Below are 12,351 nucleotides of genomic sequence, written 5' to 3' on the forward strand. Positions count from 1 at the left end.
TACATACATTTTTACGTCTTGGATATAAAAAAATCAAAATAGATCATCAGAATAATGAATTCTCTTTGTCTCATTATGAACAGAATACTCAAAGAACAGTGTTAACTAAAAACAACTAAAAACCAAAAATCTACCCATAGTGGCACATTACAGATTTAGCAAACTCCCGATCTCTGTGAATTAGTTTCGGCGTTCAACATGGATAAGATGGTGTGAGAGATAACGAGCTTTCAAGTGCAAGGTAACGATTGGCTAAAGACCCAGAGCTCCATCTGTCACAGTATCTGTCAGAGCAGGCAAGCTCTGACCCCGAAGGCCGACCTCAACACGGACTCAGGCATAATTGTTGAAAAGGGGAAGTAAGACTGTCACATGAATGACAATTATCATGACCATGGAATTCCTAGTTATAAAACATGACAAAGTGATTTTGTCTGGAACTTGACCCTATCCTAAAATCTGTTCTTGTAAATGTGGCTTCTTTTTTCCCCATCAAAATAGAATGTACAGTATACGAGGATTTGTACGTCAATTTGTCTCATCAAACCAATTTCTCTGCACTCACAAGTAAATAATTAGTTTCCAGTATCCTCTGTCAACCTTCCCTACTGCTCTTCAAAACAAAAAAAGAAAAACCACAGACATTTCACTGGGACATGTTAGCAGCGATTAACCTACACTTTTTATTTATAACAAGCTTCCTGAGGCTGATGAGGGATTGTGGTATTGGAAATAGCTCTGTCCAATAGGAAGGGTCCAGTAAACCTGCAATGTGGCAAGCCCATTATAGCTCCGACTGCGTCACTGGCGGCCTTTGTCTACTTTAGTCCTATTAAAGCATTTAAGTGTGAACGTCAGCGTCCCTGCTGGAGAGCCACTCCGCTCTGCTCTGCCGGGGCTCAACTCACTGTCACCTCCCTCATATCAAACACAAACTGTGTGTATGTGTGTGTGTGTGTGTGTGTGTGTGTGTGTGTGTGTGTGTGTGTGTGTGTGTGTGTGTGTGTGTGTGTGTGCGTATGTGCATGTGTGCATGTGTGCATGTTTTGACATCAGAGCACTGACACGGAGTGGGGGAATATTAGAGATGAGGGAACAAGTGGGCCAGAGCAGTGAAGTGCCCCTAGCACTTTCCAAATTTAAATCAAAGGCCATTATAGCCTATTTCAAAGAGCAGGAGATGTCAGTCAGTCTACACACAAAAATACACATGCATCCATTCCATACACACATCGCTGTGCGAGTACGTTGTTTACTCTGACTTTGTCAATTCAAATGATGCATTGGGCCCAGGAATATAACAAAAGAGATACTTCCCGCTATGGTGCTCCAGCGCTTTCCATTCTATTTCAAGAGACTGTGGTCATAACCTGGAGACTTGTTGTTTTTTTTCTCTCGACTCAACAGTACCACAATTACTGTACCAGTTCCAAATCAACTCCCAAAGTTCTGCGGCTTAATCACCATAGCACTGCTGCCTTGTGACACACTGTGCATGATGAAACCCAGCAGGGAGGCAGACTGGAGAAGGAAGGGAGCTGAACTTAAGTGTTGCAACAGATATTACAACTAATTTGATCTGGCTAGAAAATGTTTTGTTCCCCTTAATAGCGGATGATCCATGTGTGGGAGGGAGTGAGTCAGCCATGTTTTGTTGTTCCGTGTTCTCTGAACTTCAAAGCCCCCATGCGGTGGCGGTGGTGCCAGGGAGAGAGGGGGGGGGGGGGGGGTTGTCTATTGTAAAATACACTGATCAAAGTGTGGACCCCGTAGCCCATTAACATGAGCTTAATTGACACATGTTTATTAGAAATGTGTTTTTAATGGAATTCATTTTATCCACCTATCTGCCATCATCCTCCCTATTGCTTGGCTTCCTGCCTGTGTGTATGCAGGGTTTCATCATGCCCCCCCTAGGAGGACTGCGGCGGATGTGATTGCCAGGTGCTTATTCCTCCAGTCAGAGGGTATCTTCTTCCCCAGAGGGCGGCTGCACACTAACAGCAACTGCAGACGTAACCATGCCTCTTCTCTCCAGTGGCCACCCCACAGCTCTGAGGGCAGCCCTGGTGCAGGAGGGAAATTACCTCTCCACACCAATTACCTCAACGTCTGCCATCTTACTTACATCAGTCCCTGATGAGTCACCATCACTAGCTGTGCAAGAGTTCCTGGATCAATTTAGGGAGTGAAGCCACGGCACACTGCTGCTCAAGTGAAATAGGGCATGCACTGTTAGCAGCCAAGCTCAGCCCCTTCTACCTGCTGAAAGTCACAGGTAACATTGTGTTACTTCAAACAGACCATTTTCCGTTTACCTTGCGGCCAGGCTCATGAAAGCACTAAGGCACTACAATTCTTGATTTGATGGTGAAATCCAATTAGCCCGCGCATCTGGATGTGTTATGTGAGCGTGTTTTCCCCACTAATGATTTGGCCGCTCTTGCTTTTATTGGGTTACTCTGTCTGGCATCCTGTGGTATTTCCTGTTGGACTTTCAGGGTGATATAGAATGCACTTAACAGGTTGGATCAAGTAACATGAAAAAGCATATAAAGGCAGACATGTTTTGCACTTCATCTTTAAACGCTGCCAACAAAGTTTTGCAATGCATCAATGGGTCGCTCTCTGTCTTTTATGAGAGGCCGTGGTACTATTCAAAGAAGGAGTGAAGGAAAAAAGGAAAAAGAATGTTTTCATGAATTTGCTGTGAACCTTCTATCTGACTGAGATGTGAGACATGAACTGAAATATAAAAGAATAAATAAATAAAAAACACAATTTCAAAGCATCCAGTTATTGTGCACTGACCTTGAGGTCAGTTTACTTTCTAACTTTGAATAGGTCCCCGATGCCCTGCCTTCATCTACTGCCACAGGCTTTCTAAAAATAGACGTGGAGCACAAAAGCCAACTGGAACGAGAGGGCAGCTCCCAGTGTTTTTACTGATCAATGTGCTGATCTCTGCTGGAAACCATTGATTCGCTGTTTGTAGCAAATTGACCATGTTGTTGTTGTACAACTTCCACCCTACATTCAATCATGACAAGCCCACTTGATGTTCTACTCAGCCCCCTTGCCTAGCACCTTCTCTCAAAGCAACACAAACTATAAACGACACCAAAAAGGCTTTGCATTGGTTAGTCTTTCGAAGCTCCTTCTTAATGTCAGCTGGCATTTTGGCTAGCTATTAACCAATGAACGTGAAGCAGGACCCTTCTGCCTGAATCTACAGTGTGCAGAAGCATTGCATCAGTGGCTCTTTGGCCTACATCAGTGAAACGCCTGCAGAAGTCAAATGCCTCATCCCCACCATACAAACACACAAGCCCCAAACAGACACATGTGACTTTGATGGAATCCAGCCAAGTTTAGCTGACCTTAGAAAATCCCTGAGGGATTAATAAAAACAATGGTTCTCTGTTCAGAGTCATCCTTCCAATTCACATCCTGCTAGTCAAGACCATTTATGAGCAGATAATCATAGCATTATCCCTCCCAAGTGACTTGGCGCTATTATCGTAATATGATAACAAAATATATATTTTGTTATCAAAATATATATTTTGTTATCACCACAGTTTTTGAGAAAACTCATTTTATCAATCTTGTTTATCCTACCAGATTTTTTTTTTTTAAATTCCAGTACAGGCAGCAAGCGTCAAATCTGTCTTCAGTGACCTGAATATGTTGAGCACCCTCAAGGAAAAGAAACCCGACAACACAACATAAAGAGAGCTAGAGATGTTTAATAACAGGCTTCGCTTAGTGCCTGACTGCTATTCTGGGTTTGTCAATGACCTTTAAAAACTCAAGTAAAACTCCATTCATGGATTTTAAAGGTCCACGGTGAAAAAAATGCGACAGGAAATCAAGTTTACTATGGGAAGGGTGGGCTGATGTTTATTGTCCAGGCCACTTCCACCTACGCCAACAAGTCTTTACTTGACCACAGCAAAGTCACAGTACTCTCCTCCTGTGGTGACTCAAAGGTCTGCAACACAACAATGCCTCTGAAAAATAGCTCTTCCTCTGATTATGAAGGTGGCGCTATGCATGCCAGGAAGTGTCCCACATGCACCCACAACCTCTGTCACAATGCTAATGTCTGGGCTGTTCCATATGCATAAAAACCTGGAGGGGATTTTTCAACACTTTGCTTTGGGTGACCTTGAGTTTCTGGATCTTCCAACATCATTTTTTTTTAAATTTCCAACCACAGTTACAAATTCACCCAGGTGAGCTACCATATTATCATGCAAAGGAGGTTATAGTGGGTTGTGTCACACAAACTCCCAAAGTACATTAAACTAGACAATGTTCTACTTTTGCAATTCCCAAGAGGGCGGCTAAGTAAAACACCTCCCTATTTCCTTTGTCCCCCGAGAGGCAAAGGAATGGTCCAGGGGTCATCTGACTTGTTTGGTGGGAAAACAATAGCTGTTCTACAGCTGCTTCATTCAGAGATGAAATTCTTGAGTGCAGTAAATATGCATCCTGTTTTTTTTCTCCACTAAATAAGAATCTCTTTCTCTCTCTCTCTCTTGTTTTCTCTCTTTCTCTGACCAGTTTGCGTTGTATTGTGGTTTGCGTCATTGCATAATAATGAACATATTAAAGTAATTTTCTCTCCTTTTGTCTGGACAATCATTTCTACTTTTTTGTGGGTTTCATTAGCTTAGTCGAGACTGGAAAGCGTAGCACTGACAAAAGGCAGCAGGACTTGTAATTGTGGGACAGTGTCCAATGGGGTAAATCCCCTGGTGGATCCTTCAGCAACAGTGCGCCCTGCAGGTTGATTAAGAGCAGGCACAAGAAGTGTAGACATAAGGAACTGCTCGTGATGCTGGAGACATTACTGTGAACTTTTCATAGAAAACTCCAAGAACCGGGGAGACAAATATCCGACCCAGAGCAAACACTGTGCCAAAAGCGAGTGGACTCAAGAAGAGAAAATGATGCAAATGCAGTGATTGTTGGTCCAAAGAGCACAGCCATTGTTGAAATAAAAATCAATAAAGCCTGCAAACAAATACACATGCATTGGCAAACAGATACACATGCACACACATTCAAATAGCAATGCCACCATGCTGGGTTTGGGAGTGGATGCAGTGTTCCTGACCTCTGCCTTTCATCTCGGATCCAGTAACCAAACAGATTTTTCAGCCCAGCCTCTTCAACAACACAGGGACTAACGAGCAGCGTCTCTCTCCTTTATAAAACATGTAGACATTCCCGACACAGAAGCAGAAGCTGTTACAGCTATGCAACCTCCTCAAAGCTGTCAGTGAAACCGTTTTTTCTTCTTCTTACTGATGCTATAAAGTAAAAGCCCCTGTGTGCAAAATGAAAAGATGAAACGAAGTTGACAACATGGATGTTTCCTTGTGAACAAAATATGGAGATCCCTATCTTCAAAAGAGCAAAGTAGAACTAATAATTGAGAGAAAGGGAGACAAAAAACCTCCAGGCATCTCCTTTTCCAGATGACTGATATTTTTCTGTTCTAAAGAGAACATGATGCAGCTTTCAAGTCTCTCTTTATGGAAACCTTAAACATTGCCATCAGCTTGGCTGAGATAATGCCACTCGTAGCTGAGGGAGAATTTAGACTATGCTCTAAGGTTGTCACCTCAATGGGGGTAAATTTTTCTGTTTTAGGAACAGATGGGCTGGTAACCCTTTCACACCTATCTGGCCACAGAGACCTTTACGAGGGCTCTGCTCTTAGATATCCTGCCAGTGTGTCCAATCTCTGTGTAATTCCTGGATCCGTTTGTTCTGCACATTTCACGCCAAGTGGGGAGGGGTTGCGGCCATGACCTCCTGCAGCCCCATAACTCACAGAATGGACTGAGAGAGGTGGCAGATACCCCAGATGAAAGGTAACAACAAAGAGATGTTTAGCATGACTCACGGCAGCGCAGAGCGTACCCCAGAGGATTACGGGGATGGCACGGAGTGACAACTAATGGGCCTGTGAAGTCCGAAGTTTGTCTGTTTCTGCCATCAGGGAAAAAACGGCCCCCACCCTGCGACAGCTAAGTGACAATCTGCCCGTCAGGCTGGGTATACCAAGAACTCTGAAGCACAGCTCATTTATCACTTTCACTGATTTCAGATTTGACAGACCAGGATGGCGGTAGGGCAGGGGCGCTCTCCATGGCGCCTGTCAGTGGGCGAGCGGACAGACAGAGGAGCAGATGGGTATATGTAAATAGGCAAGACAACAACACACACATAATCTAGTTAAAATAGCAACGCCTTTTCAAAAAATGAAATGAAATAATACAAATGGTCGTCATAAATAGTAAAAAATGAAGAAAAAAAAGCAGTAGTCTGACAAAAGGCGTTGCATACTAATCCATATTAAATAGCCCAGGCAGGAACCTTAACTCTGCACATTTCCCATCCACACTAAAGGCCTCTCAAAGACATGAATGATTCATCTCTCCAACTCCATTTGGACAGGAAGTGAAAACAAATGGAAGCAACCCCCCTCCCACCCTCCGCCCCCCCCAGAGAGCCCAGGTCTACAGTGGGTCTGGATGAACAACACTCACTGAGAACACCAGGTTAAATCTACCGAGCTCTGTGCCTCAGCTGCAACAGGAGCCAGATCCCCCCTCAGGACCACTGCCCTCCTCCCACTATCTACACACAGAGAAAATAATTCCTCACACATATTCCACTATCTCCTCCTTCATTCACCAACAGCCCCAACTCTGCAAGAACACCTTCGACTTCTTCTGCCTGCAGATGTTTTGAGTTATTAATAGGATTCAATGTTTGAGGTACACCATCCTTGTGGTGTAAGGATTGATACAAAACATTTCTGTGTATGCAATGCAATTGGAGTGAATATAGAGTCGATGTTAATAACTTGCAACTTAACAGAAACAACAAACACAGAGTGTGAGTGAGGGAAAAAACCTTAAGTTAGAGAATATTTTTTTGGCACCTGGGTCATCATTCACATTGTCTGCACAATGTTCGCTGCTGTACAGCCACACTCTTGCTTCCAGTGGAGCAGCAGCGGCCAGGAACAGCAAAATAAATGAAGGTGTGAACATGACTTTCCATTTCTTACCTTCATGACAACACACTGAGATAGAGGCCAGGACTGCACTCCACAGGCTTCTGTTTAACCTCAAAACACCATACAACACCCCCAGAAGAGCCTATAATCAAAAACAGAACTCAGGGGCAAAATAGATTTCTTACATCACCTAATAATGCAGATCCTTGTAGACTATAAGTGTCATATAGGTCCGTATCTGCTTAGCAATAACTCCAAGACAGATGAACTGATTTCCGCTGACTGACATCACCTGTGTTGTGCGTCGGCAGGATCAACGAGGCAACTACAGGGATCTTCACTTTTAGCATCACGCTACTACTTCGTCAAAACCTGTTATTTCTGACATGTCACTCTCAATAGTCTTGTTTTAAGTAGCTGCCAATTTATTCCCCTTTTGAAAACAATACACGTTTCACAAGAGTCAAAGAATTTAGAAAATATTTTAGAGAATATCCTCATAGCAGAGAAAAAAACACTTTGACCTATTAGAAAACATTAAAAAAGACACAAATTACAGATGCATGTACAAAGTTATATCCCGCTACAGTTTGTCCTGTTCTTGTGGGCGACCTTGTGCAGATCACAGTAATGTTTACCTGACAACCTTTAATGTAGGTGGTCTGCGCTGTATCTCAACACATGTACTGCAATTGCCAGTTCCATCCTGTCATTAAAGCTTCTTGTTCTGTAAATATGAAGAGAACATAACAAGGCAGCCACTGCAGAACAGAGACCAGCACCTTCCTCTGAGCATCAATAACACCCCTCCTCCCACAAAAAAACTCACTGACCCAAACCCATTTTTTTTCCAGTCTAAGAGAAATGTCAAGTCCAGACCTAGAACCCGTCTCTTTGAAGGGAACAGCAGCCAAATATAGCCTGCTACTAGGCCCTTTTGCTGCCTGACATATATCATCTACGAGTTCTGCTAAGGGTGGGAAATTTTGGCCCACTGTCAATCCAGTCACTTACTATGAAACATCATAACTGCGCACAGAAAATTATAACCGAGCAGTGGAGTGTACACTGTTGCCTGGTAACCTAAAGCCATGTTGGGAATTCATCTTGCTATGGAACAGAGAACACTTACAGCCAGAGCCAATAATAGATTCTAGACCACACAAAAAAAATAGTTTGAGGGTGTCAACAGGCACGGCCAGCATGAAACTGAGAAACATATCATGGGATGTATGTTTAAGAATCAGATCTCACATCTCAGTGGGCCTCTGAAAGAATTTTGTTTCCATATTTGCAACCACTTGGGAAATTATATAACTATTATTCATCTGTCATTTTTACAAGTGAAGTGATGGATAGAATGAGGGCTTATTTCCAAGTGTGAAATTCAGCTAAAGTACACATCATGTTGACTGACAGTGGATGCTGGGAATTAATCACCAAAGGTGTTTTTTCTAAATATTTTTGATCATAAAGAATTACACAAATTGCTCCCTCCCCTAAAATCATATGAGGGAACAGACAGATTTCTACCTTTATCACACCATCACAAAGACATGCTGAGTAAAACCCAGTATTTTTGCAATGCTGCATGTTCATGGTTGGTTTAATATCACTTTACACATCCAACATGAGAAAATTAAAAATAAGGTAAGACTGAATTTCGAAAATGTCACAAGCTATAATCACTGCTTTGTTCATGTACTGTATTTTCATAACAAATCATATATTTTGTCTATTACCAGTTTTAGGACTCATGTCAATGCCCCACATTGTCTTACTGTATATCCATCTTAAATTCCATTAATTCATTAAATTATAAAACAACATCAGACAATCTGTTGTAAAAGGGTCATGACATTGAACATCAGGCATTTAATGCGAGGTTTAACGGTCTGCTTGGTACAACATCCACCTCTATCTAATGATTATTTAATTATTTAATAGAGTCCTCTACTTAAAACACTTGAATGTCATAACGTGGTCAGAGCAAGCTCATAAATGTAACAGTTTGTATCTCTGCTGTGCTTTTATTTGCAAAATACAGAAGCCTGTCCATGTCAGATTCATTATGCTTTAATAATGTGTTATGATATTATCTGTCATAAATGTCAAATAACAATTGAAACCAGTTCTATTTTGGCTGTGAAGGTTCATTTACAAATAATCTTCAGATACTGCTTTGAACTGAAACCCCAGCTGCAGGTTTTAATGTTACAATGACTTAACTGTACACGGACGCCAACATATTGTACAAATCCACACAAACACACACATATAAAAACAGGGGCTTACAATTGTGTTTGCCCGACAAAAGCCCAACTGAGGCAGAAGATTGGCCCCATCATATTGTCGTGTCATACTTTTCCGTGACCCGGCACAAAACGAAACACAGCATTCTCTTTCTCTACTGGAACTGCGGTGTCTGCTGCGCGACACGAAGGCAGCCATCACACTGTCACCGTCAGTCGCGGATGGCGCACAAACACAGGAAATAAATCCACAGTGACAATGCGTAATTGATCACTTTCATCACGTCAGCCGTAAAAAAAAAAGAGAAAGAAAGAAAGAAAAGGCATTGTATTCTCTCCACACCGATTAACAAGCTCACTCAGACTTCTTATGTCATCTCTGCTGGTAGCTGACTGGTTTGTCAGTGGTGTCTTTTTACCAACATTTTTATTCTAACAAATCTACCAGACACCAACTTTAAGACAATAATAAGTCACCATAGTAAGCATGCATTACACAGCATAGATGTGACATGCTGCTTCTGTGAAGACTTCTTGCCAATTGTACAACCAAACATGCCAACTTATCAGATCCAGTGAATAATTCACAAATGCCTGCCAAGATTTGTTCTATCGAAAAAACATTTTGTCTCATTAACACATTCCTTGGTACTATGAAATTATGTGTGAGGGTAAGTGTAGGGTGCTGTTAAAATGACTTTCTCTCCATGACACAGCTCAGATGGTACCTGCCCCCTCAAGCCATCTGAGCAGTGCAGACATCTGCGAGCATCAACCTGCCAAGAACCAGTCCAATGTAAAAAATATGATAAATATTCAGAGATGGAGAGACGGCTGAGGGGTCATTTGGAGTGGCTGTGAAAGGCTTTCATGTCAAGAATGAGGAGTGCTTTTCTTGTGTCGCTGTCTAAGTGAAAATGTCATGTGTAAACAGGACGCTTTGTGTTTTCCTATTACCGAGCGCAGAGAAGATTGAAATGCACTCACCGTGTTACAATTGTGGAAAGAGACCTGGTTACCAAAGCCGAGCAATTTCATATCTGCTATTAGTTTTTTTAATGGAGTGACAGGGCGTTCAGCACGACAACCGAGAACCAGAATAACATTTTTTTCTTTAATCATTACAACAGCTGCACTGTCAGTAAGCGTTCATTTAGTTACCGCCGCATCAAAAAGAACAAGCTCTACTTCTGACTCTTCTCTGACACGTTCATGTCTTCGTCTGTCTGTGGTGACAAGCGTATGTTCTTCAGTATCTGTAAAGATACTGATTAAATATGAAGGAAAGTAGCTCTACATTATAAAATGTCCATCACAGACTGAATACTAGAATGTCACTCAGTAGCCCGCATACTGCCACCAAGGCCCGACAGTCCTCCTAAATTTAAACAAGCCAGACCAAATTAAATCACATCAGTCCACCAAACATGCTTGATTTTGCAGTATTCCTTCGGAATAATATATCTCGCAATGTTAGAGGATCTGTGCCAAAATGTAATATGTTCTTTCTTTGCCCATGTCTAATCCTTCCACCAAGTTTTGTGGAAATCTGTTACGTAGTTTTTGTTTGATCCTGCTGACAAACAAAGAAATCTACCGACCAACAAACAAATGGACAGGGGAGAAACAATAACCTCAGGAATAAACATATACAATACACCCTGCAGTGAAAAATACTTATCTAAATAGAATGTGGATATTGCAAGTACATAAAAGAAGAGAACTAAATGTGTGATTTTCTAAAAACGTAAATATTCTATGAAGTAAATTTAGGCAAAACAAATTGAAAAACATAAAGGAGCAAAAGGTAAAACTATGTACAAGTGGAAATGGAAACTGGGATATGAAATATTCAGAACAATCTAGTTTGGAACAAGCTCTTATTACAGCAAAGCAGAACTAAATGTGATATAGACATTGTTGTATCACTGTTGGAACACAAATGAGTACATTTACTGCTAAGTGTTGTGCTTGAGTAAATTTGGTGTATTTGCAGTATATTGTGTGGTACATGCTTTAGTAAATGATGTGAATACTTCTTCCACCACTTGCTATACAGTGATGTACAACAGCTCTGAGAATTATGTAAGTCAGTGGGCAGTAGTGTGGATGCACATCATACAGCTCAGAAGCCCAAGAGACTGTTATGTCCTATTCAGTTTCTTATTTAACAGCTATTTTTAAATATTAATCAAATCAAGTCATAAACAGTCCGTGGCATAAGGGGCGACGAAAGCTGGTTAATTGACAGGTTTTTGAAGAAGGACTTTCACACTTCAACCACATTTGGTGAGATCATTGTCAGCAAGTGTATTTACAGGAGGCAGTCTACCCTACATCTTCAGCCAAATAACACAGAGTACTTTGTCAAAAAATTTAATTAACATTTTTTTAAATCCTGTTCTCTTTTTGTATGTGGCGAACAGTTTGTGATCTTCTTGTATTGAGGGACTCAATAAAAATCAATTATACAGTAAAAAGGCCACCTGTGACCGCAGAACGAGCGTATTAATCCGACGACCTTATGAGGGTTTTTTTGCTTTCTAGTTCCTGTTACATTGAGATAGCTCCAGTCCTACCGTGTGATAGGCTGAGCCACGTTCAAAGCTGTTTTAACAACTTTATATGATTCTTGAATAATTACAACTGTAAGCTTAATATAATTAAGGCGTTTCCTTCATTTGTTTCGTCTAACTGTTGTTTTATAAAAAGGAACGTTGTGGCCATATTATATTATATATATTTAAATAATTCTTAGCATTAACAGCAATAGGTCTCTTGGAAACGCACTGATGTTTTGCATGTACACATCACGTCCAATTTGTTTCTACCATGGAAGCATAGACTGTATATAGAAAGTGTAGCTCTACCTTGAGGACAACACTGAGGGCTTATTGTGCAGCTCGACTGGAGGATGTGCTGGACAGGGCGGTGTGACGACTGAGCTATAAATAATCGTGCTTTTGTACAAAGAGGCGACGATATAAAATCTGAGCCAAGGTACTGACAGCCTGGGCGACCTGTCTGCCCCATTGTCCTCCGATAATCTCTGTGATG

The 12,351-nt window shown here is 41.5% G+C and overlaps 1 protein-coding gene across 9 annotated transcripts in view; it reads right to left on the reverse strand.

Moving 5' to 3' along the window:
- hdac9b (histone deacetylase 9b) overlaps positions 1-12,351 on the reverse strand; it is a 41,147-nt gene that overhangs the window by 24,009 nt on the left and 4,787 nt on the right. For 6 of the 9 annotated variants that reach the window (XM_047331182.1, XM_047331175.1, XM_047331180.1 and 3 more), the window contains one exon: positions 7,094-7,184. The exons of the other annotated variants lie outside the window; for them this stretch is intronic. In XM_047331182.1, the coding sequence (XP_047187138.1) occupies positions 7,094-7,184 (91 nt within the window). The remainder of the gene's footprint in view (positions 1-7,093; positions 7,185-12,351) is intronic. 9 annotated transcript variants of the gene reach the window in all.

This window comes from Scophthalmus maximus, chromosome 1, assembly GCF_022379125.1.
Source record: "Scophthalmus maximus strain ysfricsl-2021 chromosome 1, ASM2237912v1, whole genome shotgun sequence".
Taxonomy (NCBI): Eukaryota; Metazoa; Chordata; class Actinopteri; order Pleuronectiformes; family Scophthalmidae; genus Scophthalmus; species Scophthalmus maximus.